Source organism: Electrophorus electricus, chromosome 14 (assembly GCF_041902795.1).
Source record: "Electrophorus electricus isolate QZ-2024a chromosome 14, ASM4190279v1, whole genome shotgun sequence".
Classification (NCBI taxonomy): domain Eukaryota; kingdom Metazoa; phylum Chordata; class Actinopteri; order Gymnotiformes; family Gymnotidae; genus Electrophorus; species Electrophorus electricus.
This window is the reverse complement of record NC_137510.1, coordinates 1,645,524-1,662,500: the sequence shown is the minus strand read 5'-3', so window position 1 is coordinate 1,662,500 and position 16,977 is coordinate 1,645,524. Positions and strand designations below refer to the sequence as shown.

At 44.1% G+C, this 16,977-nt stretch overlaps 2 protein-coding genes across 4 annotated transcripts in view; both read right to left on the bottom strand.

Moving 5' to 3' along the window:
• Positions 1 to 5,811, bottom strand: part of gad2 (glutamate decarboxylase 2) — a 17,502-nt gene extending 11,691 nt beyond the window's left edge. For all 3 annotated transcript variants that reach the window (XM_081696075.1, XM_081696076.1, XM_081696077.1), the window contains exons 1-9: positions 5,677 to 5,811; positions 5,255 to 5,317; positions 4,945 to 5,067; positions 4,182 to 4,415; positions 3,519 to 3,609; positions 2,596 to 2,708; positions 1,058 to 1,173; positions 406 to 485; positions 224 to 278 (exon numbers count right to left, since the gene is read on the bottom strand). In XM_081696075.1, the coding sequence (XP_081552201.1) occupies positions 224 to 278; positions 406 to 485; positions 1,058 to 1,173; positions 2,596 to 2,708; positions 3,519 to 3,609; positions 4,182 to 4,415; positions 4,945 to 5,067; positions 5,255 to 5,317; positions 5,677 to 5,749 (948 nt within the window). In that variant the 5' untranslated portion in view covers positions 5,750 to 5,811. The remainder of the gene's footprint in view (positions 1 to 223; positions 279 to 405; positions 486 to 1,057; positions 1,174 to 2,595; positions 2,709 to 3,518; positions 3,610 to 4,181; positions 4,416 to 4,944; positions 5,068 to 5,254; positions 5,318 to 5,676) is intronic.
• Positions 5,812 to 5,889: 78 nt separating this feature from the next.
• The window catches only part of myo3a (myosin IIIA), a 58,658-nt gene continuing 47,570 nt past the window's right edge, over positions 5,890 to 16,977 (bottom strand). The window contains exons 24-36 of the mRNA XM_035530880.2: positions 16,097 to 16,177; positions 15,548 to 15,753; positions 15,055 to 15,166; positions 14,594 to 14,756; positions 14,023 to 14,109; positions 13,811 to 13,931; positions 13,026 to 13,716; positions 12,237 to 12,384; positions 10,184 to 10,275; positions 10,026 to 10,066; positions 8,363 to 8,554; positions 6,305 to 8,105; positions 5,890 to 6,011 (exon numbers count right to left, since the gene is read on the bottom strand). Coding sequence (XP_035386773.2) covers positions 7,991 to 8,105; positions 8,363 to 8,554; positions 10,026 to 10,066; positions 10,184 to 10,275; positions 12,237 to 12,384; positions 13,026 to 13,716; positions 13,811 to 13,931; positions 14,023 to 14,109; positions 14,594 to 14,756; positions 15,055 to 15,166; positions 15,548 to 15,753; positions 16,097 to 16,177 — 2,049 coding nt within the window. The 3' untranslated portion in view covers positions 5,890 to 6,011; positions 6,305 to 7,990. The remainder of the gene's footprint in view (positions 6,012 to 6,304; positions 8,106 to 8,362; positions 8,555 to 10,025; positions 10,067 to 10,183; positions 10,276 to 12,236; positions 12,385 to 13,025; positions 13,717 to 13,810; positions 13,932 to 14,022; positions 14,110 to 14,593; positions 14,757 to 15,054; positions 15,167 to 15,547; positions 15,754 to 16,096; positions 16,178 to 16,977) is intronic.

Genomic DNA, 16,977 nt, shown 5'->3' with positions numbered 1-16,977 from the left:
GAGAGAGGGAGAGAGAGAGAGAGAGAGAGAGAGGGAGATGGAGAGAAAGAGAGAGACAGAAAGGCTGTGGGTTAGAGAATAAAAATTTAAAAATGCCATTTTGAATGTTGACACCGAGGCCAATGACTGATAATCATGTCCCATCAGTCAAATCTTTTTGCACCCTAGATGTGCCGATGACTCTCACAGCGCAGGCTTGGTGTGGGGCAGCAGAGCATGTTACCTTCTGCTTGGCTTCCACTATCCTCCTCTCCAGGTCTGAAGGTATCATCTTTCCCCTGCCAGACATGAGTGTAGGAGTTTACCGTTGGAGTCATATGTGATTGTCATCAGGACATGTGCAAGCGTGGGGTTTGGTTCCCCGGCCGTGCACATAAAAGAGCACTCTGGGTGATCCAGACCCACCTCTCGTCCGCTTTGATGCAGATGACGCTCTCTGTCCCTACACCAAGAGCTGCGGCGCCTTTCTTGATTGAGAAATGGCTCTGAAATACAGAGAAAATCACTAACGTTTACCGTTTTTATCATCAGCATCACTTTCATTGGTCCTGGAGCATTCAAGTCTCTATCGAAACCTTCTGTCTTAACGAAACACGTTAAATGGCTTTGAGGCCAGTGGATTCAGGGTAAGACTCAGTGGATACGTATGCAACCACACTGACTGTCAGGCCTGGTTTTGACTGCAACAATGTGAAACACAGAATTTCACTGCGTTACTAACAAATAAAAGCACTGTCACACAAGCATAGGAGACGCTGAATGTTTAGAGAGGGCTTTACACAAACTGGAGTCATGCTCCGTTACAGCTGCTATGGAAAGAAGCAGAAACAGACAAGAACAGAGACATTTAGCACAAAAAAGCCCCCACGAGCCTCTACAAACAAATCATTAGCTACATCTGCGACCTGCTAGTTCTGTGTCTCAGTCTCAGAGTAAACCAAAAGCGGTGCCTGATTGCTTAAGGGACAGTCAGTGTTGAATGACCTTAAAAGACACAAAGGGGTCAGAGGTGAGGTGAGATATGAAGGAGCCAGAGGTGAGGTGAGAATGGCCGTACGTGTTCAGAAGTGAAGGCTGCCAGCTTGGGGACCGATGACATCCCCTTCTCTTTCACTTCAGGAAACATTTTGTAACGAGCCAGCAGCATGGCATACATGTTGGAAATGGCGCCACCTAGAGGGAAACGCAAGGCATGAATGCATAGATTCTTTTTTTACTCATATGCTATTGCACATCTGATCTTTCTCAGTCTTTTGAGCCTTTGTTTCTCATGCCAGTCGATGTGCATTTATTGGTGTTGTGTGTCTGACTCATTTTAAGGGTCCCTCACACACATTACTGCTGTCCTATAGTCAGGGTGTCGGTCACCGAGTGATGGGGCCCTCTAAAAGCCTCAAAAATGAATGATTTGGGGTTTTTTTTGTTTTTCTAACTCTGTTATTACAGAGATAAATGACAACAGGCTTTTTCTTCCATGCGTCCTGTTTATCTGCCCACACTGCCACATCCCTGCATCAAAAGCAGGTAGCAATTTCTCTCCTGTAATTTCTATGTTGTTAGCAAGTTAGCAATTCAGACGTGATTAAAATGAACCCAAAATTAGGATTTGAAAAAAAGAGTGAAGAGAAGGAGAAAGAGATAGAGAGTGAGAGAGAGAGATAGAGAGAGAGAGAGTGGGAGATAGAGAGAGAGAGAGAGAGAGAGAGAGAGAGAGAGAGAGAGAGAGAGAGAGAGAGAGAGAAACCAAAAAGAGGGCAGATTATTTCTTTTTTTTCAGAAATGTTGTATGCTGTAGTAACATAAGCTAATTAGTCATTTCACTTTTGGCCATTTGTAAAAAAAAAAATAAAATAAAAATAAAAAATAAAACCAACAAGCTGATAAAGCACAAGAATTTTCTTTCAGCACAGAAAACCATTTTTTTAATAGTTATTGTAAGAATCAATGTTGCTGCTTCCAAAGTAAGTTACCCCAGCAACTAGCTAGTAACAGCATCATCCACAGGCAAAATGTGTTCATACCAACCAGACTCACATTGTAAATACATTCACATTATATATATATATATATATATATATATATATATATATATATATATATATATATATATATATATATATATATATATATATATATATTCTTTATTTTCTTGATTAGGGGGACGGGGCCCTGGCAGAGATGGGGAGGGGGTTAGAGCCCTGAGCAAACTGCCCCTTCCCAGGGCCCAAACTACCCCTTCATGGGGCACGAATTACCCATGGCCGGGGCACAAAATGTGGTACTACCCCCTTGCCAACAGCTGTGCGGTTATTAGAGATCCAGACTGTGAAACATTATTTGCATTAAATTAGTGTCCTGCTTAGCCAGACTGAGGTGGACTGATGCTATGAGCTTTTGTGTCTGAAAATGACTGCCACCCCAGTACCCACCTCCAAATTAATGCGATCCTTATCTCAATTTGAAGTAAACGTCAAGGGAATAACTGACATATGTGAGAATAATAGCCCGTGTGTTTTAAGGACTAACAGTACAGCTCACTGTTAACAGCGTGAGGACGTTCGTTCGTTTAAGCTCGACAGCCTGTCTGCCGTCTACCTGGTGAGAATATGCCGTCTCCTCGGCCATCCTCCCAACCAATGATGGCTCTCATCTTCTTCAGCGTGACGTATTCCAGAAGCACGAACACGGGCGCCACCTCGTAGGTGAACCTGCGCATCAGGAGATCACATGACCCAGTCACGCACAAGCCCAGATACAGAGGGAAGGAGACGGGAAAACGACGGCAGAGACTGAGCAGCTTTTCGCCCGCTCTCCTGGGAGGACGTTTAACGGCGCTGCAGCAGGCGCAGTCCATGAGACCAGAGTGCACTTGTGGATAGAAAAGAGATGAAGAATGATGGTTTGTGGAAGGAGAGCGGATTCCGTGTCCTTTCAGTAGAGCGTAAATATGCACACAAGCCTCATATATGCTGAGAATAATCATTTTAAACAGGAAATTGATCTAGTTTCATATGAATAACTAACATACTATACAAATTGTGTGGATTTTTATTTACCAATTTTCTAACATTTTGTACCAATTTTATGATGCTACTCACTTCTCAGGATTATACCAAATATTGCTTACACTAAAAGTTACATTATTCCACCAAGGTTATAAATATTATTTATATATTCGCAAAAATAAAATATTTTTTCCTTCGTGAAAAAAAATGTGTCAAATTATAAGATCTCAAATGATTATTATTTTGATTAATTTAAATCAAAGTACATTTGAGTTGCATTCTGATTTTTTTTTTTACTGCGTTCTAATTTGAATTGCTTCCTAATTTCCTCACCCTGAATGGTTGCGATAAGGGATGGTGAACGGACGTTAACGTCTGTCAGTTTGGCACTGAGAAATAAAGCCTGCTATCCGAGAGCGCGTCCTCGGGGAAGCAATGCGCGCGGAGCACGGGGAACGGAAATGGTCGCCGTACGTTTTTCGTATTTTAGCGCTCGAGAAAAGCCTCACTCACATGTTAGTATTGGCCGTCGACGTTAGCCAGTCTGCGGCCAGGCCGACCATGTCTAACCCGGTAGAGAGTTGATTGAAGTATCTGGGGTGAGCTATAAACCACAAAAATAGAAAAAAGGGGAAAAAAATCAAATGGATTAATCTTCACTGGAAATTCTTAATCTGTGTTATGATGCCAGGTTTCTCTGGCTGTGAACTATAATCTCAATGATTTTGGTTTCTGGCTCGGTTGTACAGGCCATGGTGTTGGAAGCAGGAGAATGTAGATATGTATTCTGCTTTTCTTAAAATACTGAAACAATTATTTTATTAACGAAAACGTAGTAAACCTGTCGATATAAACAATCTGCAAAGTAATGTGTCTATTATATATCAAGACCCCATTTTTTTTAGCGTTGCTGGATAACGCTGAGTTCAGACGCGACTTTCGGACACGCAGACGCACACTTCTTCAACAGCACTGGCCAACTAACAGTCAAGAACAACGCTATTAAAATCACACTACTGACATTATTGACTCACAGTTCTCGTCTCACAACTGTGCAAAGCAGCCTGCGTGTCCTGCATCAACACTAACCACAGATGGCCATATGAGAAGTCTTTTTTGACCACCACCAGCCGAGGTTCAGTGCCAGAGGAAATACGCACACGGTTCTTAGCCTACCTGTTTTGATGGCGTATTTTAGAGTAGCGCGGCAGCTGATCAAAATGTCATCCAGTGTTTCGGGCTCATCCGACAGTTCCCAGTTGATTCTCTGAAGCAGTTCATTTGGATAGTGAAAATCAATCACTTTCGTCGACCTGTCGAAAGATTCCACAATGTAGGCCAGTAAAATATCCACAACTTCTTGTAGAAAATTCATCGTCTTCATGTCTCCGTCCAACGCCGGCAAAAGATCTAAGAAATAACAGACGATGTCATTAATTCGTCGCGGTCGAAGAAATAGTAAAGACGAATTTTCTGTTTAACCTTGAAAAATGAAGGTCACGTGCTTCTTACACATTTTAGGTAAAATTCTCCATAAAAGCCTATTTTCATTCAATAATAAATGCAATGATTACATGCAACATAAGCATAGCCATATGTTACATGAAAATTAATTAATTTATGATTACACAGCCTAATAATTATACGCAGTGATAAGGCTGTGTGTTCAATTATGTAGGCTTTAAAAAAAAAAAAAATGACTCGTGTACAATTCGTCAGAAAAAAATCAAAGCTTTCCAAATCCAACAATAATAAAGCATTGAATAAAATACAGCTCGGAACAGCACGCAAAAATGTTTAAAGACATCCCTGGACTTATTCTGACATAAGGAAAATTTGGACTATGAATTTGTTCACAAGCTTAATTAGAAACCAAGTCTGAATAACAGTGTGAAAAAACGAATATCCTTTACATGAAAGAAATGAAGTGGATTTATACCTGTTGAATAGAGATCGGAGAAGCTCACGGTCGCTTTGGAACAGCCGCACGCCTCAGCCTCGGAGCTACCGTGTTTGGAGGACGGGTCTCTGGGCTTCTCAGTCTCGCCAACGTTCAGGAGCGCTTACCACAGAGTTTGCTTTGGTTAAGGGACTTTCTCACAAAATACCAATTATTATTATTATTCAGTTTTAAGGGCATTTTTCTATAGGCCTTATAAAAATAACTTTAAGCAATTTTATCAGCAGAAAAATCAAATAAACATATCTAATTAATTCATTCATTAAGAATGGCTTTTTAATGATCCTACCACATAATTTCGATCCGATGCCACCGGTGAATTTTTGGGCCGCGGCTTGGCACCAAGCCCTGGCTGTGGTGTTTTTGTCGAAATGAAACGAAAACAGCACAATCACAAAACTTTGGTTTGAACTGTCACACAGATCACACGTGATAGTGACAATAAAGGTCTGCGTTTAAGTGTACACGCTTTAAGTAACATACAATATTAAAAGAAAAACAGCGGCATTGCCAAGCTTTACACAGGCTGAACCTCGGGCTAAGCGCAGAGCACACATTACATGACCTATTTCTTTGTCTCAGTAGTATCATTGTTAATACAACGCTTGACTATAACACGGTTCAGATTTAAGAATAAATTTAATTCCCACGTCTTTTTAAAACTAGCCCTCACCGTCATACGTTCTCTCCAAATTGAACAGTATTACTTACGCGTGCTTGGGATTTGGCTGGTGCTGTCAGCGGCATTTTCGGCGCCCAGAGACCAAAACCCGTGTGATGCCATTACAAATAATCGCCAGAGGTTTGCGTGTACGAGCCACGGAGACGAACAGTGCCCATCCGGACGGAAACCCGCGCCAGTGGGGAAAGGGAGCTGTTCACAGACGTGGTGCTGATTCGCTCCTGTCCGGTCCGCGCTGGGTGCTGGGGGCGCAAACACACGCTTGGCGCATCGACAAACAGCCGCGTAAAGTCTGCAGAGTCGTTACACCTTTTTTTCTCCAGCGGAGTCTTCCCCTGACTCATACATGAAGGCTCCAACGAGCCTAAAGCAAACAAGAGGATTTAGAAAGGACGACGACGGCTTCTGAGCTCATGGTTTCCGAGCGCGCAGATAACGGAACGAAAAAAAGAGGCATTCAGAATGAAATAATATTCTTGTGCATGTAACTTAGGCGCAGATCTGAAACGGTACCTATTAAGTTGCTAAAAATCATTTTTGTATGCATGGCTTTTAAAAAAAAAAAATCTGGCTATTTGGTAATCCATCATGAGATGCTGAACGCGCGGTTACGACGCTATTAACAGCAATAAAGGGTTCGCGTTCCGTAGTGCTCACCCAGTTTCACGTCACCACAGACATTCCGACGTGATTCACTTCATGACGAACCATTTTACGTCGCGCGTCCTGACCACAGCGCTGCTGGCCCCTCCTGTCGCCTTGGCGCACAACTTGTCTCTGAGAAAGACCAAGCTAGATGTGTCGAACATTTTGAGTTTTTTAATTTCTTAAGCAAATCCACTCCACCGAACAAGGGGCCCCGTAGACGGTGGGGACGCGTGGCACCGTGCACTCATCGGAACGATCTTAGACCGGTGGTCAGTTCGTTGCTCACGGGTCTGCAGACATGGCCGATTGTGTAGTTCTCCTACAGCAACTCTGTTGAAACGAAGGCCTACATTTAAACAATAAAAACAAATATATCTAGAATATGTTCAGCAAAAAAAAAATATTACAGGTGAACTATTTGGCACGGGAGGATATTTTAAACGTAAAAAGAAACATCCGCACGGGCGCGCGTTTGCATTGAAACTCTATTTTAATTCCATTTTAATTCCTAAACGAAATGATTTGTTTTCCTTATATACATATGGATAGAATTTAAAGACACGCAGTGGCGACTGACGTTTCTCAGTAATTTATGTTTTTTAAAAAGCAAAACACACACAGAGAGAGAGAGAGAGGGAGAGAGAGAGAGAGAGAGAGAGAGAGAGAGAGAGAGAGCAGTCGCTAAAACATTCATAAGAATTCTTCATATAATTGAAATAAAACAGTAAGAAGTCTAATCCTTCGTTCAGGAATGAAGAGACATTATGGCAGAATCGCAGCGTTCTTCTACAAAAAACCCACAAACAAACAAAAAAACAAAAACAAAACAAAACAAAAAAAAAACAGAAACAATATACACACACCAAAAACTGATGAAAATTACAAGTGACATAATTCTGAAAAAAACCGGAGAGGATATAGTCGGAACAATATATAACAATATCTCTTCGACGGTTATACACTGGAATATATATACAATAATATTTCTTTTTTGTAATAATTTATCCAGTAATAGCACTGAATATATTTAGTCATATTGAAATTTGCATTATTTCTGTGCCTGTATGTAAACATGTTATTTGAAAATTATTCAAAGTAAAGAACACTTGTTAACTGCCCTTTAAGAGAATAACAGGGGATGAAAACCAAAACTGTTTAGTGTACGAGAGGACGCTGAATGTGCAGTACCCATCAGACATGAGAATACACTCTTAGTGGCTGTGTTGCTGGCTGAGGGGTCACACAGCCATCCAGATGGCTGGTCTCATTTAGAGGACCTTTAGGGGTTTGTGAAGATTTGGGAGTAGCAGATTTGGGAGATTTGCACTTCTGCTGTATCCAGACTTGTTTCAAGCTAAACTGGAGTTTGGTAGGTAGATAAAATGTAGCAAAGTTTTGACGATTCTAACCATGTAGTGTCCACTCTTTCGGTGCTGGTAACTCTGAAAGGGCTTCGATATCTACAGTCTGGCGCCTCACGCCCCGTGAGACAGAAGCACCCACTGCCAAGAGGGATTGCGAATCTGATAAAAATCCACATAGTTATACAGACATGCTTTTACGATTTAACATTTGAAGCTTTTAATAACCTTAAAAAAAGGTGCGTAATGACAAGACAATGTCCATGCTGCTTGTATCAGGCAGCGCATCAGGCCAGCCTCGGCCAGTGCGGTGTGCAGCGAGAGGTCAGCGAGTCTAGTGTTGCTTGATCAGCCGTCCTCGCTGCGAGGTCTTTCTCAGCAGCTTCCTGTAGTCGTACGGGTTGTCCTCGCTTTGGCTCTCTGTAGAGGGTATTCTGGGAAAAGAGTGTCTGCGGACAGAGCAGAACAGATTGCACTCAGCTGGGCGGGCAGGACCAGAGACGTGCGGGGGTAGGAAGGAAAAGCATGGGGCATCACCTGCTCCGCCTCATACATCACTGTTTCCGAGCATTTCACGCAATATAGAAACATTTGGGCAGGTCAGATGGAATGCATGCAAGTCTATGTGTTTGTGTGTGTGTGGGGGGGAGTGTATGCATGCATGTGTGTGCCTTGCTCATATACATGGGAATTTTAGCTTGCTCACCTGTTTTCTTTCAAGGGCTTGGGGTTCTCTGTCCTTGGGACGTCAGACAGGGTTCTCTCTGTGGACCGCCTCCTGTCTCCAGGGACCCCCAGCTCAGCAGACGCCCGTGTCTTGCCTGGCAGGCAGCTTGCGGAATCGCTGCTGCTCAGAGCCTGGTAGTAGTCATCATCCATGTCCAGGAGCTTCTTTGGACTGGTGAGTGAAGCCAGAAAACATGCAGGAGTCGTTATGATGCCACCACAGCTGTGCTAAACAGCAGCTGTTTGAAATCCCACTTGCAGCACTAGCTTTAGCATTAGCGAGCCTGCGAGTCTCATACAGAGCTGTTTGTCTCAGCCTTAAGCAGTGCGACTGCTGTCCATGGCACGCTAATAACCTGGCCGCAGACAATGGAGACGATGGAGCGCCAGGTCGGAGCTCGTCGCGTGGGAGCAGGTCTCACTGCTAACAGGCCCAGCTCATGCTTGAAGCTCCTGAGAGTAGCTTGGACACCCAGCTATGGGGTCTAGTAGGGATTCCCCTTCTGTGGCTTTCTCTTGGTGTCGGGCCGTTATTAGTTATGTAATGGAAAAGGATCAAATATATGGCTGACATGCCCCAGTGCGCCTGCCTTTTTATCCAGCTCTAAATCAACCGTATATCACTCAGACACGGTCATAGTGTCCAGCGCAGGGGTGGACATGCTCGTTATCCCCCTTCTCCCTCACTACTACCACTACAAACACTCTCTCCCTGTCTGTCTCTCTGTCTCTCTCTCTCACCTGTCTGTCTTTCTCTCCCCTTGCCACTGTGGTTCTGACAGGCGCAGAGCTGGTAGAACTTTTGCTGACCTTCTCATTTTTAATGATGCATGTAAATGGCTGCTGTCCGTCCCCATTATTATACACCTCAAAATGATTGCACCTAATATGTTTTGCTGTATGAGTGTGTGTGTGAATGTGTGTATGTGTGTGTGTGAGTGTATGTGTATGTGTATGTGTGTGTGTGTGTGTGTGCATGTGTGTGCGTGTGTGTGTGTGTGTGTGTGTTTTTCTGTTTCCTGTTTTTCTTTCCTGCTCCCGATGACCTGGTTCACCCCAACCCAATATTCAAATGAGACTGAACAAGGACATCAGCCACAAAAATAAGCTTTTGTTATCTAACTTCGTGACATTTGAATAATTTGAAACTATATCATGTATACACAATGCGTACTGTAAACAATTTGTCAGATTACAGCAGAAAAACTTGGTTTTCCTCAAGAGTACAAAAGATGATTTGACGTCCACAGTTTAACCGCATGGTGGAACCACGACGGTAAAAAGCAAACACTACAGTCAAGACAAAATAACCCCAATAAAAACTCCTCTAAAAATGACGGACTATTACTACAGAGTCATTTTCACACTCAGTAAATTCTAGATACACTTAAAGCAGCCCTTGTTCCAGATTGTGAATAAACTACAAAGCTATGTATATTGGACCATTAACTAAACTTTACATCTGTGGAGACTTTTTTGTGTTATACCACATATTTTTTGTTTCCAAGCAGTTCTAATAAGTGTTCCAGGCCACTGATACCGAACTCCCTCTCCCACTGTGTCAAGCTTCGTCTTTCTGATATTCCAAGCCCTTAGTACGTGGAGTGAGCGACATCTCTGTGACATGACGCCAGTTCCATTACCTCTGTTTCCGTAGTCTCTTCTTGCCGTCTTTTACGGACCGCTGTGAAAATAAAAAGAGAGGCAGACCGCCGATTTACTGCAGGGCAAACACACAAGGGAAGCGCGGAAGAAATTAGTGCTGGCAGCGTTGCATTATTGACTGAAAGTGTGAGCCCACATGGATGATGTTGTAGTAGGTTGAGTCCTCCGGTGTGTTCAGCGTCTTTGGCTTCTGGGATCGGCGAGGTGTCCGTGGTTGTTTTGTATCAGCTGTGGAGGACAGGGGACAAAACACATCAGGCCAAAAATACCATGGTAATGCTGTAATTTTTGTCTTTGGGTAAGACACTAACCTGAACTGGGGACTAGTTTCCCAAAACCTTTTTAGGCAAATAGTGTGCTGTGCCTAAATATCCTTAAACCAGACAGGAGAGCGAGTGGGTCACAGCTAGAAAACCCTGTGGTCTCACAGCCCCTGCTGAGAAACCCTATTACCTCACAGCCCCTGCTGGGGAACCCTGTTGCCTCACGGCCCCTGCTGAGGAACCCTGTTGCCTCATGGCCCCTGCTGGGGAACCCTGTTATTTCACATCCCATAGCCTTATCTGTTGGGGGTCAGTGCTCAAACGTGACTGAAAAATGAGGCAAATATTTGCACTGGAGCATCTGAGCAAATCCCTGAACCTGACGCCCTCATCCAGACACCCTGTCAGGACCGCTTAGCCCAGTGATATCGCTTAACCTTTTCATTCCCAGTTTCATCCAGAGCTTTATCAGACCGTGGAATCTGTTACCACCACGCACTAAGTTCTGGTCAACTCTTCATAAAGCTTTGTGAGTGTGTGAGTGTGTCTGTTTTTGAGTGTGTTATTTATTGAGTGTATCATCACTATGTGTGTGTGTGTGTGTGTGTGTGTGTGTGTGTGTGTGTGTGTAAGGTCTTTTTAATTATTTCTATATCAAACCCTACCTTTAGGTTACTGACATCATGAAGAGAAGGTACTAATGTGTTCTTTGATCTGATGTCAGTCTGCTAGCGCAACATCACGGCTTTACTGTGTGTCCTGTCTACCCTGACGCAAGAGAGTCAATGTCCGCCAGGCATTAGGACATGAGAAGAGAAAGTTTGTCATATTTATTGGACATTCCCCTCAAAAGGTCACCAATAATTCTCTGCTGCTCGGAGGAATAAAGCCAATTTAAGGTTCTTATATTAACGCTTGCCATAATTGCCCAAGCACTTTATCATGAAACGTGATTAGCATTTAATGACCTTTTGTATAAAGAGAAATGTGATTGCTATTCAAAAGGGCACTTTGCATTTCTCAGGGAAAACAACAGTAATAAAACCTGATTATCATTGTTTATTTTTATTAATATTCAGCTAGACCTTTTCACAGGACATCTCATAACTATGATAAATTAACACCTAATTTTCTTTTTTTTTTTAATTATTTCAGTTGAGGAATTATACTGTATGCAACTTCCAGTCCATTACAATTCAATACATTACACATCATAACAGACAATCAGGAAGGTCAGACTGACATTAGAAACTTCCATGCATCCTGCTAGCAGCTTGGGAAATTTAATTCTGTACCAGCATGTGCGTTAAAGGACGGACATGGAGATTGGCTTCAGCACGGAAACTGTGCTGATCACAGAGAAACATCGGCGCAGAGTGCAACACTAGTCACTCCTGACACAATCATCGTGTCTCCTGCATGCCTAATAAAATGTCTGAGAACAAAATGTGTAATGGCACAGTGGATGAGCCCAACAAGCGCAAATGAACTTGTCTAACACACACACACACACACACACACGCTCACGCACACACATCTCCTTTATCAGTCTCGTCTTCCCAAAGCAATTCGATGTATCGTCTGAAGGAATCAAATGAACAATAGTTCAGCAGACCTACGCAGAGCAGGGAACTTTCTGACAAGTCGTCTTGTCCTGCAGCTCTCCTGCGTTTGGCATGCGACCCAGCAACCCTCCGATACCATCAGATATCAGACAAGAGAGACAGGGTGGGGTGAAAAGATGCATTTGTTACAGCAGACTGGGAAGAAATAGGGCTGCTGTTCTCTCAGCCGTGTGTCGAGATGAATTTGTGTCGACGTTTTTGTTTCTGCTAATGACTATACAAGGAATTCAGATGGAGGAAATGATAAAAAAGAAAATTGCGTGACTTGCGTGTGAGACGTGGCTGTGGTGCATGGCTTCACCTGACTGCTGCAGCCGGGGGCCCGCGCGAGCGCTCAGGGCCAGCCCGTTTACAAACACGCCGTTGCAGGTGGGGTCGATCTGGCGCGCCTGTATTATGGCATTCAGCTTCATCTGCAGTGCCAGGTAGTCCTCAGAGAGGCTGCTTATCTGGACAGAAGCACAAAGGCAAAACGTCACAGGCACTGAAAGGAAAGCGTGTTGTGTGTCAGAACAGCTGACACCAGTTAGCTTGCTGGATCCCCTGGAGTGATGCATGTTAAGACGAGTACTCAAGAGTTGCACTATTGTTACAGTTCCTCGTTTCTGGAAAAAAAAAAAATCTTGGACATTTCACTGATGCGTTTATCCAAAGCAACTTACAATCATGATTGAATACAACTTGAGAAGTTGAAAGTTAAGGGTCTTGCTCAGGGACCCAACAGTAGCAACTTACAGGTGGTGGGACTTGAACTGACAATTTTCCAATTACTAGTCAAGTACCTTAACTTCTGAGCTACCACAGACACTGGACATTACTCACTGACCAGAGATTTATTTTGCCTTTTATTTTGTATGGGTGATGTCGCTAACCAGAATGTGTTTCTGGGCTTAAGTGCCTTGGGTCTGGGTCCAACAGCGCCATGACCTGAACATGCTTCCTCTGGTACAATGTTAGTTTCTCTGGTTCCATTTTCTAGATCTGAACCTTCTGGAGGTCATCAGGTTCTAGCTGTGATGATCTGGTCCTGGATATAGAGCTCTAGGTGTCTGACAGACTGCTCTGAGCTTGACGTGTCTGGGGTCGTCACCTGTTGGGAAAACCTCTCTACTTCCTCTTCCTCTCTGCGTGTTGTGTCCTTAAGGTTCTTCCTGCCCTTGTACCCTCTGAAGTTGCTCTGGATCTTCAGAGCCGCTTGCTCTTCGTCGCGCCCCTCCTCATCCTTGGCCTGGATGTCCGTGATGTCCAGGTCTTCCTCCCTCTCCCTGTTTCCTTCTTGCTGCGCTCGGAGCTGCTTCCTCTCTCTGTGGCCTCGGAAGTTGCTCTGCAGGAAGCTGGCTGCTTGGTCCTCGTCCCCCTCCCCCACACCCTCCCCAGTAGGCCCCTCCCCCATCTCCGCCGGCTCCTCCACCACTGAGCACACCAGAGCCGACTCCGTTTCTTCCGATGGGGAACAGGTGGCCCTGTTCTCCCGGGTTGGAAGCTTTCCTTCTTCCTGGAGCCTCTTGCGTTCTTTGTGCCCTCGGAAGTTGCTCTGGAGGACAGTGGCGGCTTTCGACTCTTGCTCCGAGTCTCCTTCCTCCACTGCTTTTCCTTCCAGCTCTTCCTCAGCCTGGACGCCAAGTTCCTCGGAATTTTCTCCGGGGCCTGTCGAAGGACTGCCAAGCTTGTCTATAGCCAGCTTCTTGTTCCATTCCTGGTGCCCGTCCTCCCCTGCCCTTGGCGACGTCTCCTCCCTTACGTCTCCCCGTTCCGCTCCTTTCTCCTTTTGTGCGGCTTCCCTGAAAGGAAACAGTGCAGGTGTGTTAGTGGGCCACTGATATTTTAATAATAGTTTATTCCACTGAGATGCATGTCGTAAGTGAAGCTGCACACTTCTTCTCTTTGAAAGTCTTCTCTCTTTGTCCACTGTATGGTGCCTGGATCCGGACCACTGCTGTCTTCTTCTCGTCCAGTAACTCCTGGTACCGTTTCCTTGCCAGATAGCCTCGGCACCCTGCATGCAGGGGAGAAGAACTTTTGTGAGGACGCACTTTTGATGCCAGGTGTGGTTACAGAGTTTTGTTGGGTGGAAATACCGTTCTTACCAGCTTGAAACTGGATCAAGGTGATTTCCGTCTTGGCTTTGCTTTTATCATCGGCAACCTGTCTTCTCACTTTGTGTCCTCTGTATGCTGGAAGACGAAGACAGAAGATGCTAAGTGCTATTTATGCCTGCTATGTCCTACAACAGGAGTTGTAGGGAGGAGAATGGAGAAAAGAATAAAAAACTCTCACAGGAGAGGTGTGTTAGTGGGACACCTTCACGTCACAAACGATTTTATTGCTTCTTTGAATGGGAACGATGGTTGAAGAACATCTACTATCCTGAACTGTTTATACTGATCCAAAAGTTAAAATGTTACATAACTATAAATGTGTCTCATGTTGGTCCGAGAAAACAAACAAACAATCAATCAGATCCTCCAGGTTTGAGTATTGAGCACAATCAGCATAAGTCATCAAGAAAAACTCAAAATTCAAAATAAGCACAAATAGCTTTAAAATTTCTAACTCTGATCTGTAAAGCTAAATTACATTCACGATTACGTTCACTAAATGCAGTACGTCAAGTGCATTCCCTGGACTGGGAGGCAGTCGGCCACACAGAGCCCTCACCCGACTGCAGTACCACAGCGCTTTGCTCTCTTTTCTCCAGAACCTTCTGGAAGCGTCGGAAGGCCAGCCAGCCCCGCACGCACGCCTGCACCTGAATGGTCCAGACCAGGGTCTGTCTGATCATCAGGTTCAGTTGCTCCATGTGGTAGTACTTCAGAAAGACCTGAAACACAGCAACAGCGATAGACAGCAAACACAGATGTGGCTCGATTCTCTGGCACTTAGGTTTGCTTAAATCTATCTATTGAACTGCACATGTGCTGGTGCTATTTCATTCTGAGCAGCTTCTAGTGGTTTTTAACGTATTTTCGCCAGACGAGATTGGCAGACAGATGTCACCAACATCTGGATGTTGTCTGTAGTAGATGAAAGCGCAGAGGTTTAAGCAACTCTGCATTTGGAACCGGACACGATTTTAAAAGTGTCTCTGATCTACAGCATGTACGGATGGGCCTGTGAACCTTGGTTTTCCCTAGAACCCAGTTTTCCAGCTTTGCCTTCTCCAGAACAGCCATGCATGTCTCAGGGCTCACAGCCGGCTCCTTGTTTGCTGGAAATGCCAGGATGTAGTACCTGTAGACACAGGGGTTCTTATTGGCAACGGGAACTGCACTTCGGAATATCCGGAATATCCTTCTCTGAGGTAGTGTGTGTTCACAAAAGCTCATTGAAGGATATTCCATGTCACTTTTCCCCCCACACAAATCCGGAGTGACCCCTACTCTGTACTGTTTAGTACATTCTCTGTCCTAACATGAGAACACTAATCAGATGCTTATCAACACCTTTTGGAATTGAGCCAGGTGGGACAGAGAAGGGTATGCAATGAACAGCGCAGTAGTAAACACAGTCGTAATTAACTGTGTTAATTAATAGCCTCTGGTGCCTGTGATCCAGACGTCCAGATTACGGAGACGGAGCACGTGTTTGCCTTGCGGTGTCTGTGTCGCTCACCTCTTGATGAAGTTTCCAAAGAGGATCCGGTGAGAGTAGCCCTGCTGGCGGATCTTGGCAGTCTCCAGAACGCCCGTATAGCAGAGTTGGATCAGAACCTTCTCCTTGTCGAACTTATGGGCCTGGCGATCATTGTTGGGTTTGATACAGCGCACAAAGTGGGGCTGTCCTGCTGCCATCTTAGAGAGCAGGTCCATCAACGAGTACTGCTCCAATCAAAGATGGCATGGGTCGAAAGTTACTGCTAAGATGGCACAAATGTATTCTGTGATATATTTATAAAAGACTAGTCTGGAACAAGTATCGTAACTAGGCTTCTGTAAATTAAAGCTGAAACCCACTGATTCAAGATAAATTCAATTTTTAAAAAATTAATCAAGATTCATTATTTGGAAAAGGTGACAAAAAATGTATTTAGTTAATGTCAATTACAAGATGAATTTCATGTCATCTTAGTTCACTGAACTGTCAAACTGGCCTAAAGCTGCTTTAATTCAAATAAATACTGAAATAATTAGAATAAAGGGTAGTTTAGTAAAGAATTCTCACTCTGAAGTAGGAGGCTACGGTCTGAGTCCTCATGTTAGTGGTCTCTCTCGGGTGTCGTACGCTCCCAATTCCACTGTCCCCCTGCCAAGACAAGACATTTTCAGCTCACTGAAAACCTACCGCTGGTGAAAATGTGTAGATTCAAGGGCAAGGTGAGAGAATGCACGTGTCCTTACGACAGCAAGGCAGAATAAAAAGCAGGACAGGACATTGATACGAGTGCATGTTTCTGGATGTGGTGCGTCTAGTGCCCCTTTGGGGAGAGAAGCTGTACGGAGAAACAGAAGCCAACTCTGGATGTGTGACTCAATGTGACTTTCTAATGCTTGAGAAGAGACACACGAACAAGCAGCGTAAACACACAAACACTGTGTCCGATCAAGAGTCTGAGCAGATTTAGAAAAGAAAAAACAAAATGTGAAAAACATAGTATGGGTCGAAATATGTGTTGGAAAACCATGCCCCTTGCTGTCACTGAAATTAACACCATGGATTCTCTGACTTTTTTTTAAAAATTGAAATTAGTTTTTGTCCTCTTTCAACTTTAGGTTGTAGGTCTTTTCTTGTGTCGTTTCACAGAGATTTCTGTATTCTAGTAAAAACTACACCACACATAACATAGCACCCACTAACCTCTGGGTATTCACGATGCTACATCACTCCCACAAACTACATCACTCACACAGCAAGCTTGGAGTGGAAACACTGGAGCAGCTGCCCTTATCTACACTACAGAAACAGTGGGGAGGATCTCTGATGTAAGCTTTCTAAAGAGAATGACTCACTATGCAAATGCATAACAATCTATTCACAAAGACTGTTCATTTCAATATGTGTGAAGTCTCAATTAGTTCCAGACACAGAACTTCAGACAGCAAAGA